Here is a 22,737-nt window from a genome sequence, read left to right on the forward strand (position 1 = left end):
ACATTCTAAAATTAGAGTAACATTACTGACACCTAGCGACCAGTGTAGAATACTACATCCTAACATTACAGTAACATTACTGACACCTAGCGACCAGTGTAGAATACTACATCCTAACATTACAGTAACATTACTGACACCTAGTGACCAGTATAGAACACTACATCCTGATATTACAGTGACATTACTGACACCTAGCGATCAGTGTAGAATACTACAACCTAACATTACAGTAACATTACTGACACCTAGTGACCAGTATAGAACACTACATCCTAATATTAGTGACATTACTGACACCTAGCGACCAGTGTAGAATACTACATCCTAATATTACAGTAACATTACTGACACCTAGCGACCAGTATAGAACACTACATCCTAATATTAGTGACATTACTGACACCTAGCGACCAGTGTAGAATACTACATCCTAATATTACAGTAACATTACTGACACCTAGCGACCAGTGTAGAATACTACATCCTAATATTACAGTAACATTGCTGACACCTAGCGGCCAGTGTAGAATACTACATCCTAATATTAGTGACATTACTGACACCTAGCGACCAGTGTAGAATACTACATCCTAACATTACAGTAACATTACTGACATCTAGCGGCCAGTGTAGAATACTACATCCTAACATTACAGTAACATTACTGACAATCAATATTTGTATTTTACTTCATTTAGTCTTTTTTATGGTTGAAAATGTTCGATTCAGGAACATTTTGCTTAAAAATACACATTTCATTTACAAATATTTGGCTACTTTTCATAAAAATTCAACCATGAAAAGTGTATACAATGATGTATTAGTAGTCGCAAGGGATTACTGTATTGAATTAGACTTTGAAATATATTTAGTTTGATCAACTGTAATCGTATAATATGTGCATTTATACTGATGTTGATTATATTCAACATGAAGGTGACTGGTAGGCCTGGTGGGACAAAAGGATCATAGCTTTCATTAGTGCATCAACGCCACACCCAGTGAAAAAGAAATGATATCCCACAGGATTAGAGATTAATGAATGGACCGAGAAGATAATCTCCATTTTTCCCACAGTCTGACTCTCACATAAACACAAATTCTATCACAATGTTTCAGGCCTCATTCAGAAATGATGTTAGCAGCTTGGAGGTGTGAGGTGCCATATGTTGCATACTTAAACGTATTCATCCATTCTAATCCTTGGATTTTTTTCTTGTTGCTAAAAAAAAAAAGTCATATCCAAAGTAAAAGGTAAAACTGTCCTTAAACCAATTAGAGTACAGGAATGACTTTGGACTCTTTAGCAAACTAACTAAGGGAATTCTACTAAAATTTAGTTCCTCCAAAAGGCAAAATATGCTGTGTGCAAATAAAAAGTATATAAAAAAGTATATAAATATGTATAAATACATCTTAGGTAGTAAATGAGTTAAAACAATCCTATATCGTGGAAATTCCATTAACCACTATAAACAAAAAGGTTGTGACTTTATTCCTGTAAAATGTTTATTTTTCCATTTTAATCTTTAGTCTTTGTTGCAGTTTGCTTAGATTAGATTTAGAAAAAAAAATATCCCTTGACCGATAATGGCCCCAGGAGGCACTTTGCATACCCTTATGGTAGCCTCTTTAAGGGGAACTGCACCGTTTTGGGGATTTTAGCCATCATCCACAATCTTTACGTGAAACATAATACATATTTCTTTCCTTTTTCTGTGTATTATAACAAGAGAAAATACATTTTCCAATACTTGCTGTGCTGTGTCAGCCCCCACCCCATCTCCCTGAATGCCAAATGAGTGAACAGTCATATCGGCCATATTGTCTGCTCTGGTCATTGAGCCTTTCCGCTTGTCTCCAGGCAAAAGCAATAAAGGTGGGAATTGTTGAAAAAAATACAAATAGCAATAAGACAATAAGGTGGATGACAGGAGATGAAATGTTAATCGTGAGTTTAATACTCCATGACGGAGGGGTTGATTCTAAATCAGGGGTGTCCAAAGTGCAGTATAAAAAAGTAAAAAAATAACTTATTCAGATAAATTATACATATATATATATAGTTTTTTTTTATTTTATTTGGGCAAATATATGAAACATTACAGTGCATTTCTTACATCAATCAAAATATAACTTTCCATTATTTACATTTGTATTCAGCTATCTTATCACAAGCCCAAAAGGAGTAGGCTGAAGCAAAAGCTTATAAATGCCTACCCCTTTTTGCAAGATATAATCATGTTCATGCCACTGTCTTGTTTTCCCCTGTAATTATTATCATTGTAATATTATTATTGTTATTATCATTATTGTTATAATCTTTATCATTATTACCATTATTATTGTTATTATTATCACCATTATTTTAATACCATTTTTATCATTATAGTTGTAACAATTTTTGGATTTTTTTTATTATTTTAAAATAAGACTTCATTGCTTCAAGTAGAGTGCTGTATCATTCCATCTGTTTTCTGAAATCTGCAGTATTTATGCTTTTATTGTCAATTTATTAGCCCACTTTTCCCCCTAAGTGTAATGTTTACATATCATTTTCTGGATTGCATGTGTCTAATCTTGTGCATTAAAAAAACAGCAAAATTGGACAAATCAGCAGTAATTTTACAGAAATAAAGTCAAAATATAAAAAAAAGATGTGATGTAATTTTATTTTACCAAAATAATGTTGCAACATTATGAGGAAAATTAATGTCCACCATTATAAATAGGCTGTGCCAGAAAAGGAAAACCCCTCACCATATACTTTCTACACTTTTTAAGTTCCAGTTTGGATTTTAATGATTAACCTATGAGGTTGCACATAAGAAATGATTGAGTGACTAACATGTATTTCACTCCTGTGACCGTGCCTCTTGGTTGTCATGGCACTGTTCAGCTGTACTGTAGCATTTTTGTGTCCTTGTGAAAACATACTGTGCTTGACGTCGTACTTTGCCATATACATATATATATATATATATATATATATATATATATATATATATATATATATATATATATATATATATATATATATATATATATATTATATCTCAATTTTGCATGTGACTGCAGGCCTTTGACTATGCTGAACATTCCAAAAAAATGGTGTCATACTGATGGCATCAGCTTCATAAAAAACTACAATAAATTCAACACCGTAAGAAAGTTGAATAACTGTGGTCCGCTTTCACTGGTTGGATCTATGAGATTATAATCTGCCTCATCGGTCTTTTGGTCATTTGTTCCTTTCATATTTATAATGTGCCAACATGACACCCCCCCCCCCACAGTAGGCTTTTGTATTTTAATAACTCACATGGGGTATTGCTTAGGTGTAATAAGAAAACTATTGCGGATGAAACCATGAAATCCCAGTGATGTGATACCAGATTAGCGATCACTGCTCTGTGAGGATAATTACTTTGAATAACTGTGCCAAAGCATCAACCAATGATATCAGCCATCTCAAGTACATAGTAAAAATGCAGAAGTAATAGCTAGGGCTGTCAAATGATTAAATATTTTAAGCAGATTAATCCATTTTCAAATCGATTAACTCACTATTAATGATAAATTACTTTGAATAACTGTGCCAAAGCATCAACCAATGATATCAGCCATCTCAAGTACATAGTAAAAATGCAGAAGTAATAACTAGGGCTGTCAAATGATTAAATATTTTAATCAGATTAATCCATTTTCAAATCGATTAACTCACTATTAATGATAAATTACTTTGAATAACTGTGCCAAAGCATCAACCAATGATATCAGCCATCTCAAGTACATAGTAAAAATGCAGAAGTAATAACTAGGGCTGTCAAATGATTAAATATTTTAATCAGATTAATCCATTTTCAAATCGATTAACTCACTATTAATGATAAATTACTTTGAATAACTGTGCCAAAGCATCAACCAATGATATCAGCCATCTCAAGTACATAGTAAAAATGCAGAAGTAATAACTAGGGCTGTCAAATGATTAAATATTTTAATCAGATTAATCCATTTTCAAATCGATTAACTCACTATTAATGATAAATTACTTTGAATAACTGTGCCAAAGCATCAACCAATGATATCAGCCATCTCAAGTACATAGTAAAAATGCAGAAGTAATAACTAGGGCTGTCAAATGATTAAATATTTTAATCAGGTTAATCCATTTTCAAATCGATTAACTCACTATTAATGATAAATTACTTTGAATAACTGTGCCAAGGCATCAACCAATGATATCAGCCATCTCAAGTACATAGTAAAAATGCAGAAGTAATAGCTAGGGCTGTCAAATGATTAAATATTTTAAGCAGATTAATCCATTTTCAAATCGATTAACTCACTATTAATGATAAATTACTTTGAATAACTGTGCCAAAGCATCAACCAATGATATCAGCCATCTCAAGTACATAGTAAAAATGCAGAAGTAATAACTAGGGCTGTCAAATGATTAAATATTTTAATCAGATTAATCCATTTTCAAATCGATTAACTCACTATTAATGATAAATTACTTTGAATAACTGTGCCAAAGCATCAACCAATGATATCAGCCATCTCAAGTACATAGTAAAAATGCAGAAGTAATAACTTGGGCTGTCAAATGATTAAATATTTTAATCAGATTAATCCATTTTTTTAATTAATGAGAATTAATTAACTAATTAATTCTGTTAATTAGGTGCTGTTACAGACATGCTAACCACGCCTCCTTGGAATGGTCCGCATGCTAGCATTCACTCCAATGGGAATTAAGGGATTAAACGGCAAAACAAATACGCCGTACCTTCTTTGGTGTAAAGTGTAATCTCCACTTTCCTTTCTTCAGCTCCGAGGAGAGCCTTCGTCATCTGGGCCACTGCTGGTCTTTTGGTGAGGGGTCCATACAAGAAGCTACAGGTGCAGGGCTTCTGCATCACCTCAGCCCGGCTATATCCGCAGAGGCCGCAGAAGGCATCGCTACAGAAGATGATGGCGCAGTTCTCCACCTGGGCGTTGGCAATGATGAACTTACGATCTGGAAGGGGAAGGAGGAGGGGTGAAGACATCAACATGGCGGACACAAGTGAAAAACAGACGTTGAAAGATGCAGCACCAGTGTAGATACATTTCAAGTTTTACAGTCCTGATGATTGACCAAATGCTATGCTATGCTATGGTTTCCATGACAATGGAATCCAGGGAATTGGCCAATAAAAAACAAATTGAGTGAATTGATTTGAATTCAAACTTCATGATCTGAAACATTGGCATGGTTTAACACCAGAATTTGACATCCTAACTACATTTATAGGGAAAAATTCTAATAGGTCCCCTTTAATATAGTATCTGAAATACAAAAATACACGTGAATGTCCACTCACACAGGAACAGGTTTTCACCGCTCCTCCTTTGAAAGTTTTAAAGCTGAATCTTACTGTGTTCAGTGTTTACATTTCAATAAATATTTGTGTAAACTTGAGACCTGGAATATTTGTTATCATTGTTGTTTTTTCATGTAAATTGATGGAGCAAAAGCAGTATCGGCCACAAATATCGGCCCAAGCAAAATCAGCCATCGGCTAAGGGTGATGGAAAAAAATCGGTTTCGACTCGAAAGAAAACCATATCAGTCGATCCCTACTTTTGAATACAAAAATGTATCTTTTTTCATGTTTATTATGATTAAATTGACTGATTTGAGTAGTTGACTTCAGCATACATCACATATCACAATTCATAATTCATGACATGTTCAAAAGTACTCCCTATGACAACCGACGTACCCCGAAATGGTAAAACTAATGAAGTACAATGCTCTTTGGCAAGTCCCGTAACAATAAACAAATTCATTCATTCATTTTCTACCGCTTTTTCCTCACAAGGGTCGCGGGGGTGCTGGAGCCTATCCCAGCTGTCTTTGTGCGAGAGGCAGGGTACACCCTGGACTGGTCGCCAGCCAATCACAGGGCACATATAGACAAACAACCATTCACACTCACATTCATACCTATGGACAATTTGGAGTCACCAATTAACCTAGCATGTTTTTGGAATGTGGGAGGAAACCGGAGTACCCGGAGAAAACCCACGCATGCACGGGGAGAACATGCAAACTCCACACAGAGATGGCCGAGGGTGGAATTGAACCCTGGTCTCCTAGCTGTGAGGTCTGCGCGCTAACCGCGTAACAATAAATAAATATTTTTTTCTAATTACAAATCTCTGCGATCAAAGCAGCTGACTATTTTGAAGGAGTTGAAGGTTCCTTTTACTTACTCTGACCCTCGAACTTCCGAATGATGGTGTCCAAGAAGGTATTCTGGGGCGCCACATGGCCCCTTCTTACCGGCATAATTACAACCACTTCACTCTGCTCCGTGAAAGTGAACTCCTCATCCTTGAAATGTGTCTCTCAACACCGGCGTGGACACACCCACTTTCAGAATGCCTGCTGTTGATTGGTCCTCCCACCAGGTTGATGCACAACAACCAGCATTCAGTAGATAACCAGGATTTGAACATAACTTTGTATGAAACCTCAAGTTATCTAATAAATACATTAAATGAAATTTAATGTCGTAGGATAACTATTATTTAAAGAGTTGACTAAAAAGTAGACTGTACTAAAAAAAACGTCTTGTTGGTAAATCAGAAATGTTCAGCTAATTTTGGTGCAATGTTAAAATAATAATACAAATTGAAATAAACGTTGAAATTATATATTTTGGACATAAAAAAACGTGAGGAATATCAATAGCGTTATTTTGGGAAAAAGTCAATTGGCACAGATGCTAAAAATAATAACAATAATATGGTCTTGGCTTCCTAAAATTGACCAGTCAAACAGTGACCCCCAAAGGACAAATCCAGTTACTACATCCAACCAGCGATTAACTTCTTTTGTAGTTAACCACCAGGGACGACGTAAAATGACGTTTGTGCGGATTATAATCCATAAGAACTACGTGTACCAACACGTTTGTCTTAAACTAGCTTCAATTTCGCTCCCAACAGATCTTAAATCATGAATCTTACCTTGTTCAGTCACACGCCCGCACACAAAGGCTGGGTACTTCCGGCTGCACGTGGGACGCACGCGCCAACTAGCAAAACTGCTACCGGTGCTGAGCTAGCTCCTTCTAGAAATGGTGCATTTAGCTGCATTAGATTGCGTTCAGGGACACTTGGAAATCACAGGAAACATCGCAAACATGCGCATGAGGCCCCAATTGAGTGGTATTTACACACGAAAAATACTCGTACTCATAACAGTATCTGCCTTTTAACCTTCAAGTTGTTATTAAAATCTTAGGTTTTGCACGTTCACGAGAATGAAGTGCCAATTCTATATAAATGTAGTCAAATGTTGTGTTCGGGTGTTAAAGGAGGCCAAAGTTTGTGAAGGCTCTGAACGCTCGCTTTCTGAGAGTTTTTTTTCCAACCGTGGCTCCCTGAATGTGACATTGTAGAAATGAAATTAGTAGATTTCAATATATGTGTAACGGAGTTAAAAAATTCACTTTATTATTTATTTTCTAAATGTGTGAATTTATTATTAATTAGTTATTGTGCGAATTTTATCTCAATGAGTTATTTAATTTTCTTATCTTGTTTACTCTTATTTTCATTGCTTTCTTTGTATGTGTGTTTATTTTATCCTTTCACTTCTGCTCCTCCCGGGCTTCCGTAGTTGCCCCCAGCTCTGGTAGCACTTCCTGTCTTTGCCACACAAAATGGTTGGCATTGACGAGGGTAAGTTCAGTTAAAGAGCTGCCGACAAAATGTGTTGTTTAGTTTAAGATTTGGTCATCTGTGTTGTGTATATTGTTTTTATGTCGATATATTTGTCATTTCAAGTGGTTTTATGTTATTTTGATAGTTGGTTTTAGTTAAAAGGGCTTCTTTTCATTTACATTTCTGGCGGGATTTGCGTTACATTAGGCTCGTCGTGGTTTTTGTTACAATGTGTAATTTATGTCAGAGGTGGAGGAAAAAGAACTTCATTTTCATTCTTTTGTCCATCAGGTATGTGTTTTTCATTTTTGTAATCATAATACCTTTTCACGTGTCATTAATCACTCCTTCCCTTTCTCTCTCCCACTTCGTTACTTATGTTGGCCACTAGTCGGCAGTGTTGTGAAACATTGTAAATATAAAATCTGTGTTTTGTTTACCATTAAAACAAGTACTTCCTCTCTTTGCCACACAACGTGGTTGGCATTGACAAGGGGTGCAGAAGTGGAGGAAAAAGAACTATTTTCATTCTTTTGTCCATCAGAAACCTAACAAAGGCCGTTACATATGGTCATGTATTTTTTCATGGTACTTTTCTTAAAAGTAATGTTAATGTCTCGTCTTGTTCTCGTAGACCCAGTCTCTTGTGGTGGTACCTAGCCAATACTTTGTACAAATACATCTAATGTGTCTGGTACATTTTTAAAAGGGAATGCACTGTATTTAATTCATGGAAAAAAACAAAGAATCAAGACATTGTACTGAAGTATAATGAGGTAACTGGGTTATTTTGTAATATTGCCAAGATAAAATACAACAACAGAAAAACAAAAGGATAAAGTTCTTCTTCTTCTTTCTCTTTGGGCTTTTCCCTTCAGGGGTCGCCACAGTAACTCAGTCTCCTCCATCCAACCCCATCTTCTGCATCTGTCTTTCTCATGTCCTCCTTCACTACATCCATAAACCTCCTCTGTGGTCTTCCTCTACGCCTCCTACCTGGCAGCATTCAATATATACCAATATATTCACTATCCCTCCTCTGGACATGTCCCAACCATGTCAGTCTGGTCGATAACTGACTTTATCTCCAAGGTCTGTAACATGTAATGTCCCTCTGATGTACTCCTTCCTGATCCTATCCATCCTGGTCACTCCCAATGTGAACTTTTTGACCATCTTGCTTGCAGAGTGGCTGTTAGGTTGGTTGCATCTCAATGTGGCCGTAAGGAATTTCCCAAAATCCTGTGCAACTCTGGGGACATGAGGAAAGGCTTTTCTGAGCTCCCGTCGTTCCTCTCCAGGTCGTCACCTGATTGGATGAGAGGGAATCTCAGATTCAGTGGAATCTGTTCAGAGTTGAATTGACATTGACAATCGACATTGCATGAATCCACAAACGTCTCGTCGAGGGCTGTCCAAACATTTTTGCTGCAGTTTTTTTTTTATTTTAGAAGTACTTCAACCTTCTTCTTGAACAATTTTTGTATGTTTTATTCTCAATATTAGTTATTCCCATATGATTTAGACTTTATTCCCATTGCATTTTCTTCTGCTTATGCGGGTCCAGGTCACAAAGGCAGCACCCTCAATAGAGAAGTCCAGACTTCCTGGTCTCCGGCCACCTCTTCCAGTTCATGATGGTAAAGGTAGGAACGGAGATCAAACAGTCTAATATTGTTATTTTTGTTAGTTTATTTTAGAAACGGAAGACAGAATACTAACAAAAAATGTAGTGTTTTTATGTTCAATGTTTAGACGGTTACATTGTGCTCCCAACTCCCTTGACATCAAGCAGCTATTGAGTGTTATCTTGGATTTGTTTCAAGAATTTCTTCACTCTATGGGGTGGTCTTTTGTGCTCAAGTGACACGTCTAATTCTTGATGGCTTGTAGGAGATCAAATACTTATTTCTCTCCATCGAAATACAAATCAATTCATTCATTTTCTACCGCTTATCCTCACGAGGGTCGCGGGGGGTGCTGGAGCCTATCCCAGCTGTCTTCGGGCGAGAGGCGGGGTACACCCTGGACTGGTGGCCAGCCAATCACAGGGCACATATAGACAAACAACCATTCACACTCACATTCATACCTATGGACAATTTGGAGTGGCCAATTAACCTAGCATGTTTTTGGAATGTGGGAGGAAACCGGAGTACCCGGAGAAAACCCACGCATGCACGGGGAGAACATGCAAACTCCATACAGAGATGGCCGAGAGTGGAATTGAACTCGGGTCTCCCAGCTGTGCGTGGCCCGCCGTGCGGCCCCAAATCAATTCACAACTTTAGCTAAATTTCAGGATTCTTTGTTGCAATTCTGTCTTTCTTCAGAGTCAATTTTATTTTAATTTTTATTTATTTTATTATTGAACCCTAAATGAGCAAGCACTTGGTGACAGAGGCAAAGAAAAACTGTCTTTTTGGATCTGTCTTAGTTAGATGTGTTGTGTTGAATTTGTGAGACGGTGGCAGAGGACACACAGAGAAACCAGGATGGAATGGTTTGTCTGTTAAGTGAAAACAATGTAGAAGCGTCACTCTGTTGAGTGTGAATGCAGGACACTGGTATGAAAAAGAGATGGATGAGTGGAATACCTAAGTAGAGTATTGCTGTACTTACAGAAGCAGAGGAAAAGAGTGTCGACACAGGTGGTGTAGACACTGAAGAAACCATGAGCAATCAGGTAGGCACCCACCACTATTGCCTGATTTGGACAAAGAAATAATAATGGTAATGGTATGATTTCATTTGAACATGCATCAGATTACAATTGAGTGCATCCCATAATCAGTTCACAGTTCCACATGTCCAAAAGGAGTAGGAAGAAGCAAAGCTTATTAAATCCTACCCCTCCATCTGGTACTTTTACAATCAGTAACTGTTACATTTGTTCACCTCCTGCTTTCCATAATACAGTTTTTTTTGTTTGTTTGTTTTTGTTTTTTTTAATAATGCACCTTGTACCGAAGTACAAGGTGATATGACCATCCAATGACATAATGGGTACCATAGTAAGTGTCAATATAGTGATATATAAATATATCATATATATATAATAAATTACTCATTAGATCACGTCTTTTTTTATATATATATTATGGTAATGGTTTTATTTCATTTGAACATGCATCAGATTACAATTGAGTGCATCCCATAATCAGTTCACAGTTCCACATGTCCAAAAGGAGTAGGAAGAAGCAAAGCTTATTAAATCCTACCCCTCCATCTGCTACTTTTACAATCAGTAACTGTTACATTTGTTCACTTTCTGCTTTCCTAATATAATTTATTTTTATGTTTTTTATGTTTATTTTTAAATGAATTATTTTAAAATTAAATAAATAAAATTATTTATTTTTAAAGTTTAATTTTTTTTAATGTTTTACATTTTTAATTTGTTAATGTTAATTTGTTCACTTCCTGCTTTCCTTAATACAGTTTAAGGTTTTTTTGGGGTTTTTTTTTTTCAATAAAATGTAGTGATCAGTGATCCTTGGATCATGATCCTGCGTCGAGACGTCAGGATATGCAAGGATACTGAAGTACATGCATTTATATCAAGTCTTATTTTCTTATCTTCTCTTGTTATATCTCATAAATTTGGGAAATAGGCATGGAAATGTGACTATAAGGGTTTTCTTCTTGTCTAGAAGCCTCTAATAATGTTTTTAAAAAGGTCGTAAACAGGCTTTCAATGCTCTAATTACAAAATAGTTCTTTATAAATTAAGGAAATTTACATATCACTGGCGGTCTGGAAGCAATTGGGATTACTGTATCGTGTCTAAAAGCATTGTAATGACTAAATAGTTGGCTCAGTCATCAGTGAATATTCATTCTTGCAAGTGTCTGTCTGTAACTAACCATGATCGAAAGCTCACAGTAATTGAGGTTGGGCACTTGTTCCCGTAGAAGGGGCATTTTCCGTGTGAAGAAAAGAAATGCTACCACACCTGAAAGACACACACAAGGACACGCTGGGTGTGATCTGCGCCAAAAGGAAACTGTCAGAATGGACTGTTGCATGTCCACTTACCAATTCCTCCTGCTATCATGACTTTGCCCAGAAATAAGAGAAAGTCGGTGATTCTGTCCAGAACAGCGACCCTATGGAGAAGAAATGGAAGGAATATCTTACATCCTTACACAATGACTCAACTATAAACACAAAGTTTCTCTTACAAAATAACTCAATCTATTATGAATAATCTTTCATTATTTATGGCGAGATTATAACTAAAACATGTGAATTGTAAACTTGTTAAGAGACAATTTAATGATATTTCTCCGTAAATATCTGGACTATGACCTTAAAACAGTGGTCTCAAACACACGGCCCGCAGGCCAAATGTGGCCCGCAGGACACTCGTTTGCGGCCCGTGCAAGTTTGATATGGATGCTGTATGGTATCATGTACCCAGAAAAAATTATTACGTTTGATTAATGTTCATGTTAAAGGTTAAATAACTGTTAATAGTTATCCTCCCTATCCGTGTGGAAGTGGTAAGTTTTTGGCTATTTAAGTTGAAAGGAAATAACTTGAAGGCTACCGTTTAGGTCGCTAGCTCTCTAGTTTGCGAGTTAGCATGTGTCTCAAGACCCTGCAGTTGCGCAATATGTTGTAAATAAAAAGAGTATAAATGTGACTATAGTCGTGTTTTGTCATGTCTACAGGGCTCTAATAATGCTTTGTTCATTTTAATCTGAAAAAAAAAATTTGTCGACCCACCAACTATATGTGGTTTCATTCATTCATTCATTCATTTTCTACCGCTTTTCCCTCACGAGGGTCGCGGGGGGTGCTGGAGCCTATCCCAGCTGTCTTCGGGCGAGAGGCGGGGTACACCCTGGACTGGTGGCCAGCCAATCACAGGGCACATATAGACAAACAACCATTCACACTCGCATTCATATATGGACAATTTGGAGTGGCCAATTAACCTAGCATGTTTTTGGAATGTGGGAGGAAACCGGAGTACCCGGAGAAAACCCACGCATGCACGAGGAGAACATGCAAACTCCACACAGAGATGGCCGAGGGCGGGGACCGAACCCTGGTCTCCTAGCTGTGAGGTCTGCGCACTAACCACCAGACCGCCGTGCCGCCCTTATATGTGGTTTCTTAATTTTAATTTTAATTTTTAATTTTAGTTTTATTATTATTATATTTATTTATTACTGATTGATTTTCTTTATTCTTGATCTTATTTTGTGTAGAAAAATAAAAAGTAATATATTTGAGAACAGTGGAATGTTTTATCAGAGCTTTTCTTGTAGAAAATCGGAACCAAAGCAAAGTTTATTCATTTTTCTGTTTTTAATAAATGCGTCTTTTGGGGTTTTTTTTTTTGGAAAACCTGATGCGGCCCAGCCTCGCCCAGACTCTAGCTCCAGTGGCCCCCAGGTAAATTGAGTTTGAGACCCCTGCCTTAAAATGTACTTGAGGTCCAACTTCATGTACAGTATGTTCCACTTTCATATTGACCAAGTAGTACCACATTTGGACAGCAGATGGGGCAATTGCATAACGAATGTACGCGAATGAATAACGAATGAAGGTACACATGTCTGAAACAAACTATGATCAACATGCATACATACAGTACATCAGGGGCAGTATTGGGCACGTTACTATAAAAAAGTAATTCGTTATAGTTACTAGTTACTTCTCAAAAAACAGAGGTTTGCACTAATTGCAGTCGACAGGTGTTGCTGTGGGTTTGAGTTGCTCACACAAGACGCGGACAAAGTTTTTTTTCGGGGACGTAAAGTACATTTTACCTTTGACATCAACGACGTTAAAGTAGTGTATGTACTTCATTTTGGCAAACGCTCTTTGGACCTGCTCTAAACACCCGCCCACCCAAGTTCTCTGATTGGCCGAAGACGCAATTTTACTAAACCATAGCCAATCCTTATTGCTTATGTGCTCTAAACACCCGCCCACTTACGTTTTCCGATTGGCTGAAGACGCAATCTTACTAAACCTTAGCCAATCCTCATTACTTATGGGCTGTAAACACCCGCCCACCCAAGTTTTCTGATTAGACAAAGACGCAATTTTACTAAACCATAGCCAATTCTCATTGCTTATGTGCTCTAAACACCCGCCCACTCAAGTTCTCCGATTGGCTGAAGACGCAATCTTACTAAACCTTAGCCAATTCTCACTGCTTATGGGCTGCAAACACCCGCCCACCCAAGTTTTCTGATTGGCCAAAGACACAATTTTACTAAACCATAGCCAATCCTCATTGCTTATGTGCTCTAAACACCCGCCCACTCAAATTCTCTAATTAGCTGAAGACGCAATTTTACTAAAACCTGATGGGTTATCTCACCATGAGTTATTAGTTATTAGTTAGTTTAGGCGGCTTCAGTAACGTGCAAGTAACAGGGTGTCGAAAATGGCGTTTAGTAATAGTAATTCGTTGGATTACCCGTTAGCAACTGCTTTTTGAAATGTACTGGAGGTACAACTTCATGTAGAGCAGGGGTGCTCACACTTTTTCAGCATGCGAGCTACTTTTAAAATGACAGAGTCAAAATGACCTACCCACTACAAAAATGCAAAACATCTATTTATTGTCAAATGTATTGAGGATTATTTGTACGTACAATGTATGTTGATGTACCTTACATAACCAAATGAGCCAATATTGCAAAACACGCATAATTAACAATTAACATTTTTTTGTAATTACCTCCACATTACTCCACATTTCCCTTCTTTGGTACTGCGATGGTAGAATGGCATATGAGGCAAACGCACTTCGAAAAAGACATTGTGAAAAAAAAGTCCACCTCCCATTCCGTATGGAAGTGATATGTTTTTGCCTTTTTACTTGGTCCAGCTACTTCACTCATTTTAGTGACCATAAACTTTAGCGAGGGCTTAAAATCTAACGCAATTCGCCGACTAGCTTAGCACTTTGCATCGCTGTTTACGCATGAGCGGTGACCTAAAGGTCAAAATTTAGGTGATTCATCCGACTGGTTGTCCTGTATGTCAATCAAGTAACGGGGATGGATGATAGGCTGACATCGTAAGTTCTGCTGCACTTAGAGACGTTGTTTGATTTGATTGGTCGCCCGAAGGGCAACATTCAGTTGTCATCTGAATGGCTGCCCTGTATATCAATCAAGTGACGGCATTGATGCTAGGATGATATTTTTTTAATGTCACGCCGCGATCGACCAGCGATCGACCAGTACCACCTCCGCGATCGACCGGTAGATCGCGATCGACTTAATGAGCACCCCTGATGTAGAGTATATTCCACTTTCATATTGACGAGGTCAGTACCAAGTTTGGACAGCAGATGGGGCAATTGCATAACGAATGTACGCATGTCTGAAACAAACCATGATCAACCTGCATACATACAGTACATTGATATACGTATATACCGACTATACTTTATATCCAACTATGTTACTGTGTATTCTTGCTGTCCAATCCAAACAAACAAAAGACAAGACCATTTACCTGACCATATTTCTCATGAGAAGAAAGAAGGCCTCTCTGGCCGAGGTACAGAAATTCTTGCCATAGATTGCCATCTGGAGGATAAGAGATCACATTTATGACATGTTTGGAACGTTTAGCAGTCCTCCAATGATTAAGCTTTCCCTTATAAAGACACATGAACCGACTCACCATGATGTACGCGTTTCGGTTCATGTAGCAAAGGAATTTTTCCAAGCACCAGAAACAGCATTGAAGACAGCATATTATAAACCTGGACAGGCTGTTGTCCAGACCTGCAAAAAAATACACTCAAGATTATTGGAGGACGAACAGAAGCAGAAGAACATGAATTGACCAGGGGTGGAACAGTACGTGTATTTCTAATCTGATTTTTTGGTATGAAACTTTCAGAAGGGTTCCGGGTTTTCACACAGTGTCCATTAAGTGAGGGACAGGAAGTGGGCCAATAAGGAACTTGAACAACACGAACAGTCCAGTTGTGACTGATTCACCTGAAATGACACATTATGCTAATTAGATTCATTCGGGTCACATGGGAGTCTTTCCCAGCTGATTTCGGGAAGTTTACTCAGCTAGATGAAACAAAGTGTACTGTGATTATGGCGTACAGTTCCACCCCTGGTGTGTACTATGTACTATGTACTATGTGACATGTACACCTTTTAGTTTCTGCTGCAGGTATTCTAGTATGATCCGGAAAAGCTGGACAACAGAGAGAAACAGAGCCCCAAAGGCCAAGGAGCCTGTGTGATACCTGAAGAAAAGTGTTTGTTATCACCACAAACCTAAAATGATGATAAATAGCGCTATGAATATGTCATAACTCCGGATTTAAATGATATTGTCATGATACAGTGATTATGTGATACACCATTGGCATGTGGTCTGGCATATGAAGTATGTAGTAACCAAAATGTATTCTAAAATTCTCTTCGTACAATTGTTACTGTATATTTATTTTAGATACTATACATTTTGGTTATGGAGCAGCCAAATGGTAATGGTAATGGTAATGGTTTTATTTCATTTGAACATGCATCAGATTACAATTGAGTGCATCCCATAATCAGTTTACAGTTCCACATGTCCAAAAGGAGTAGGAAGAAGCAAAGCTTATTAAATCCTACCCCTCCATCTGGTACTTTTACGATCAGTAACTGTTACATTTGTTCACTTCCTGCTTTCCTAATATAATTTATTTTTATTTTTAAATTATTTTTATATTAAACAATAAAATTATTTAATTTTCTGTAATTTTTCCAATTTTAAATTTTAAATTTTAAATTTTAAATTTTACATTTTACATTTTACATTTTTAATTTTTAATTTTTAATTTTTAATTTTTAATTTTTAATTTTTAATTTTTAATTTTTAATTTTTAATTTTTAATTTTTAATTTTTAAAATATTTTTAAAATATTTTTAAATATTTTTAAAATATTTTTTAATGTTTTTAATTTGTTAATGTTAATGTTAATTCATTCATTTTCTACCGCTTTTTCCTCACAAGGGGGGGTGCTGGAGCCTATCCCAGCGGTCTTTGGGCGAGAGGCGGGGTACACCCTGGACTGGTGGCCAGCCAATCAGAGGGCACATATAGACAAACAACCATTCACACTCACATTCATACCAATTTGGAGTGGCCAATTAACCTAGCGTGTTTAATTTTAATTTTAATTTTAATTTTAATTTTAATTTTAATTTTAATTTTAATTTTAATTTTAATTTTAATTTTAATTTTAATTTTAATTTTAATTTTAATTTTAATTTTAATTTTAATTTTAATTTTAATTTTAATTTTAATTTTAATTTTAATTTTAATTTTAATTTGCTTGTATTGTTTCTTGAATTGGTTCATCGTTGTGCATTGTTTGAGGTCCTTACTCAACCAAATGTCAAAGTAAGAATATTTTGGATAAACAGTTCATAATGAATCATCAACAAGGTTACAATGGCTGAATGAGTTTCAGACCAAAACAACAATCCTCAACGTTACAATATACAAAGTTTGAATCTGACCTGATGGCCGTGCTGAAGGCTGAAAACAGCGGCCAAGGAGGAACATCCTGAGGTTTCCTCCTGGCCCAGTAGTAGCTGGAAAACGTTCCGGCTAGAGTGCACTGTTCCAAGGCCAAGCTGAAGTTAACCAACCAGAGAAAGACGAGCAGGTTGGAAAGCTGAAGCAGGAAGAGGTGGCGATGGTACAGCGTCTCCCCTCCATCCAACGTAAACCAACACCGGGAACCCAGACACGCTGTTTCTTTGTCGCTGCTGCTTCTGTTGAATGTCTGAGATGGGAGGGAATGAAACCGGTGTTAGGAAATGTTTCTCTGCAACCTTTGTCATTTTGTTTCTCATAATATTATGACTTCTGAAAAATTACATTTTTCTTTAATATTTCAACTTTACGATGTCATTTTTCCTTATAATATTGTGATGTTATTTTGGTTAAAAAAATAAATTTTCTTGATATAATACAACCTTTTCTCTCAATATTTTTTTATTTTTTTGTGTAAAATTACAGCAATTTGTACTGTTTTGTGTTTTTTGTGTTCTCTCGTAATTAATGTCTTAATATTTTGATTTGAATTCTTGTCTTAATATTTTGACTGTAAAAAGAATTAACTGCATCTCAGCTTTGTGATATTGGTGAAAAAATAACATTTATAATTTGTTTCCCCCTGAAATGACATTGTTGTTACAACTTAAAAAAATATTTAATACTTCATATCATGACATTATTTGTCCTCATAATATTAGAAGTTTATTCTTGTAACATTGTCACTTTTTTGTTGATATAATACAACCTTTTCTCTCAATATTTGGGATTTTTGTTAGTATAAAATTACAGCAATTTGTGCTGTTTTGTAACTATTTTTTTTGTAAGTTGTCTTAATATTTTGACTTTATTCTCTTTCTCTGCAACCTTTGTCATTTTGTTTCTCATAATATTATGACTTCTGAAAAATTATTTTTTTCTTTAATATTTCAACTTTACGATGTCATTTTTCCTTATAATATTGTGATGTTATTTTGGTTTTAAAAAATCATTTTTCTTGATATAATACAACCTTTTCTCTCAATATTTTTTATGTTTTTGTGTAAAATTACAGCAATTTGTGCTGTTTTTTAACTATTTTTTTTTGTAAGTGTTCTCTTGTAGTTGTCTCAATATTTTGACTTTATTCTCTTTCTCTGCAACCTTTATCATTTTGTTTCTCATAATATTATGACTTCTGAAAAATTTATTTTTTCTTTAATATTTCAACTTTTCGATGTCATTTTTCCTTATAATATTGTGATGTTATTTTGCTTTTAAAAAATCATTTTTCTTAATATAATACAACGTTTTCTCTCAATATTTTTTTGTGTAAAATTACAGCAATTTGTACTGTTTTGTAACTATTTTTTTGTAAGTTGTCTTAATATTTTGACTTTATTCTCTTTCTCTGCAACCTTTGTCATTTTGTTTCTCATAATATTATGACTTCTGAAAAATTAATCTTTTCTTTAACATTTCAACTTTATGATGTCATTTTTCCTTATAATATTGTGATGTTATTTTGGTTAAAAACAATCCTGAAGCACTGGTGAACCAAGTAACAGATATTTAAGAGAAGAAAAGGAATTGGCCTCCCTGTTGGAATACTTCTGGAGGGCACAGGAAATCATTATTTTTCCCCCCACTGTATGTCTGATTTGTTCAAAAGATAAAAACGAGCATTGGGAGCAGTATACTGTACCTCAGGGTTGCAAGTGGCGTTGGAATGAGGACATCTCACATCAGGAGACGTGACTTTATGGATGGCTTCCCTTGAAGATGCTAAGTTCCTGGTTTACATTGTTAAAGCTGCACGGAACACAGTACTGGTTTTGGAGCAAAACATAAACAGAAGCAACGTAATGTGTTCACCCACCGAACAGGAGAGATGGTGATGCACTTTGTATGTAGAAATAAATATATTATAGTACTTATAGTATAGTACTTATAGTATGGTGATATGAAGTGGAATTAAAAGTCACATTTGGAGGACACAAATTAAAAAATTGGAACCCTTTTGTTTACCTTTCTGGAGGATACAAGGCAGTAACGGTGAAGCAGGAAGCACACAAAGCAAGAGAGAGAAAAGTGACGACTGGGTAGAAGAGAGCGGACATGACGTGACCGATGGCTCTGCAAAGAAATCGATGACAGAACACGTGAACATCAACACCACTTTGGAGTAATGGCCGGAATAAATGGCCGGAACAATAGCAGTAGACTGTTAGGAATAAACCAATACTGTTTCAAGGGGAGGGCTGCACGGCGGTCGAGTGGTTAGACCTCACAGCTAGGAGACCAGGGTTCAATTCCACCCTTGGCCATCTCTGTGTGGAGTTTGCATGTTCTCCCCGTGCATGCGTGGGTTTTCTCCGGGTACTCCGGTTTCCTCCCACATTCCAAAAACATGCTAGGTTAATTGGCCACTCCAAATTGTCCATAGGTATGAATGTGAGTGTGAATGGTTGTTTGTCTATATGTACCCTGTGATTGGCTGGCCACCAGTCCAGGGTGTACCCCGCCTCTCGCCCGAAGACAACTGGGATAGGCTCCAGCACCCCGCGACCCTAATGAGGATAAGCGGTAGAAAATGAATGAATGAATGATTCAAGGAGTGTTTAGGCCAGCAGAGAAGGCCTTGCTGGCCCTGACTGCACACCAGGGACTAATTATGTTACTAATTAATTAATTTTTGGGAAAGTAACCAATAACTGCAACCATTCATTCATTTTCTACCATATAGACAAACAACCATTCACACTCACATTCATACCTATGGACAATTTGGAGTGGCCAATTAACCTAGCATGTTTTTGGAATGTGGGAGGAAACCGGAGTAAAACTGCAACCAATGCTAATTTGTGTAAAGCCCACACCCAGATGTCACACCATGAAGATGAACGTACCCGCTGGCCTCTTTCAGGAGGGCAACGGCCAGCTCCACCCTCCGCCTCACGATGACCAGAATGAAGAAGATTGAAACTTCCGTCATTCCAAGGCACATCACTGACAACGGAAAAGAAGAAACAACAAACATGTTTTGTTTTATTATTGCCTGCTCATTTACAGAATGTTCTCAAATCTGAAGTGTACCTGAAGTATCCATAAGTCAACTTATTAGTCTTACTGCCAATTCAATTCATGCGTATTTACTTGGTGTTAATGTTTTGTTTATCGGACACCATAATGATACTCATGTCCATTCATTCATTTTCTACCGCTTATCCTCACGAGGGTCACAGGGGGTGCTGGAGCCTATCCCCGCTATTTTCGGGCTAGAGAGGCGGGGTACACCCTGGACTGGTGGCCAGCCAATCACAGGGCACATATAGACAAACAACCATTCACACTCACATTCATACCTATGGACAATTTGGAGTGGCCAATTAACCTAGCATGTTTTTGGAATGTGGGAGGAAACCGGAGTACCATTCATTTTCTATTGGAAAATCTTCACGGAAAATATGAAATGAAACTAAATATGGGAATATTTGGAATAGTCTGCATAGGTAGCTCAATAGTTTCGGCATTCACACAATTACCACCCCCCAGTCGGATTTGATTATCTGATGGAGTGTTATTTAATGTTCTTATTTGTGGTGTCGGCAGCCGAGTGGTTAGTGCACAGACCTCACAGCAAGAAGACCTGGGTTCAATTCCATTCTCGGCCGGTTTCCTCCCACATTCCAAAAACATGCTAGGTTAATTGGCCACTCCAAATTGTCCATAGGTATGAATGTGAGTGTGAATGGTTGTTTGTCTATATGTGCCCTGTGATTGGCTGGCCACCAGTCCAGGGTGTACCCCGCCTCTCACCCGAAGACAACTGGGATAGGCTCCAGCACCCCCGTGACCCTCGTGAGGAAAAAAATGAATGAATGAATGTTTCAAGGAGTGTTTAGGCCAGCAGAGAAGGCCTTGCTGGCCCTGACTGCACACCAGGGACTAATTATGTTACTAATTCATTATTTTTTGGCAAAGTAACCAATAACTGCAACCATTCATTCATTTTCTACCATATAGACAAACTCGCCCAAAGACAGCTGGGATAGGGTCCAGTGGTAGAAAAATGAATGAATGAATGAACCTCTGTATCTGTATCCATTTCGTGCTGATGTTTGATGTTGTTCCTGTTTTCATGTAAAACAAATGAAAACGAAAACTTACATAAAATGATCCACGTTTGTTTCAGCTGCAGATAGACTTTGATGTCCGTTTGCAGACCGACTTCCATGATAGACACATCAGAACCTTGACTTTGTCCGAGCTCGGTCAACCTCAAGGAGCAGAAGCACAAACCTAAACGTGAACAAAGACAACCAATGAGTTGCTGGAAGACCAAAAGATGAAAAAAAAAGAAAAAATCAATACTTAATCCAAGTGGACTGGCAGATGTTATCATTAACGATTAAAGAATGAAGTCCATAGCTGAAATGAGTACCGTATGACAGAAGTATCATGACGGTTATGATGGTCGTCCCCAACAGCAGCCGAGCGGTGAACCTCAGCAGAACGATGAAGATAAAACTGAAAACCAAGGACATCAGAAGACCCCTGCAAGACAAAGAGTGATTTGAAAGTGAAAATAACAGTGATAGCTCCAGTTCATGTGTTCCTATAAGGCGTGGTCGTGATGATAAATAGCAAATAAGATTAATTTCTATCATTGACTGTGGCTGACTTTGTGTGAACTTTGGATTGTAGTTACAGGAGAATCCATGGCCACGACTTGGAAAAATCCTCCACTATCTTCTGCCCGAGCTGCTGAGCATCCACCAGTCCTCTTATTCCTCTGCAAGGATGAGAAGGAGTTGAATTTGGAATGGAAGCAAAAAAAATTGCAAACAAGTAATAAATAAATAAATGTATTTATTTATTATTTATTTATTGGGGTTATTTGGTTCCAGACCCGACCGTCATAAGTCAATCTCAGCAAAGTAGGATTGCTTATTTATAAATAGACTCTATTATTATTTATTAGACTAAATTATTATTATTATTATTATTATATTAATAATAATAATAATAATAATAATAATAATATAATAATTATTATTATTATATTAATAATAAAGTGTCTTTGAGTATTTTGAAAAGCGCAATACAAATAAAATGTATTATTATTATTATCATTATTATTAATATAATAATAATACAAATATAATATTTATATAATATTAATACATAATATTTTATACAAATAAAATGTATTATTATTATTATTAATATAATACTACTACTACTACTACTAATAATAATAAATATTATTATTAATAATAATAATAATAATAATAATAATACATTTTATTTGTATAGCGCTTTTCAAAATACTCAAAGACACTTTACAGAAGAATGGAGTTGAATAAAAGCAAGTAAACATAGTAAAAGATACATTAAAATACAACATTCATTCATGAATACACAGTTAAAACGTGAGAAAAAGTGGGGGGGAAAGTGTAGAAATTTATTTTA

The 22,737-nt window shown here is 36.5% G+C and overlaps 2 protein-coding genes and 1 long non-coding RNA gene across 8 annotated transcripts in view; 1 reads left to right on the forward strand and 2 right to left on the reverse strand.

Moving 5' to 3' along the window:
- LOC131109521 (potassium voltage-gated channel subfamily H member 2-like) overlaps nt 1-7,145 on the reverse strand; it is a 49,306-nt gene extending 42,161 nt beyond the window's left edge. For 3 of the 4 annotated variants that reach the window (XM_058061644.1, XM_058061645.1, XM_058061642.1), the window contains exons 1-2: nt 6,274-6,367; nt 4,802-5,032 (exon numbers count right to left, since the gene is read on the reverse strand). In XM_058061644.1, the coding sequence (XP_057917627.1) occupies nt 4,802-5,032; nt 6,274-6,349 (307 nt within the window). In that variant the 5' untranslated portion in view covers nt 6,350-6,367. Of the gene's footprint in view, nt 1-4,801; nt 5,033-6,273; nt 6,368-7,032 lie in introns of those variants that run through there. The other variant, XM_058061646.1, reaches the window with a different exon arrangement.
- A 580-nt stretch (nt 7,146-7,725) lies between these two features.
- Nucleotides 7,726-12,357, forward strand: LOC131109452 (uncharacterized). Of its 2 annotated transcripts, none has more exons than XR_009120750.1 (4): nt 7,726-7,749; nt 9,299-9,377; nt 10,356-10,417; nt 11,646-12,357. It is a non-coding gene; the product is annotated as an uncharacterized LOC131109452 (long non-coding RNA). The 2 variants fall into 2 exon arrangements; XR_009120749.1 differs by lacking the exon at nt 7,726-7,749 and adding an exon at nt 7,760-9,214.
- The window catches only part of LOC131109449 (choline transporter-like protein 5-A), a 29,555-nt gene continuing 14,875 nt past the window's right edge, over nt 8,058-22,737 (reverse strand). Inside the window, exons 10-23 of one of the 2 annotated variants that reach the window (XM_058061481.1) lie at nt 21,974-22,057; nt 21,707-21,819; nt 21,433-21,564; nt 20,172-20,271; nt 19,306-19,398; nt 18,968-19,055; nt 17,244-17,512; nt 15,885-15,979; nt 15,394-15,497; nt 15,223-15,296; nt 11,770-11,840; nt 11,598-11,686; nt 10,354-10,438; nt 8,058-9,040 (exon numbers count right to left, since the gene is read on the reverse strand). In XM_058061481.1, coding sequence (XP_057917464.1) covers nt 8,943-9,040; nt 10,354-10,438; nt 11,598-11,686; nt 11,770-11,840; nt 15,223-15,296; nt 15,394-15,497; nt 15,885-15,979; nt 17,244-17,512; nt 18,968-19,055; nt 19,306-19,398; nt 20,172-20,271; nt 21,433-21,564; nt 21,707-21,819; nt 21,974-22,057 — 1,495 coding nt within the window. In that variant the 3' untranslated portion in view covers nt 8,058-8,942. The remainder of the gene's footprint in view (nt 9,041-10,353; nt 10,439-11,597; nt 11,687-11,769; nt 11,841-15,222; nt 15,297-15,393; nt 15,498-15,884; nt 15,980-17,243; nt 17,513-18,967; nt 19,056-19,305; nt 19,399-20,171; nt 20,272-21,432; nt 21,565-21,706; nt 21,820-21,973; nt 22,058-22,737) is intronic. The other variant, XR_009120748.1, reaches the window with a different exon arrangement.

Source organism: Doryrhamphus excisus, chromosome 22, assembly GCF_030265055.1.
Source record: "Doryrhamphus excisus isolate RoL2022-K1 chromosome 22, RoL_Dexc_1.0, whole genome shotgun sequence".
NCBI lineage: Eukaryota > Metazoa > Chordata > Actinopteri > Syngnathiformes > Syngnathidae > Doryrhamphus > Doryrhamphus excisus.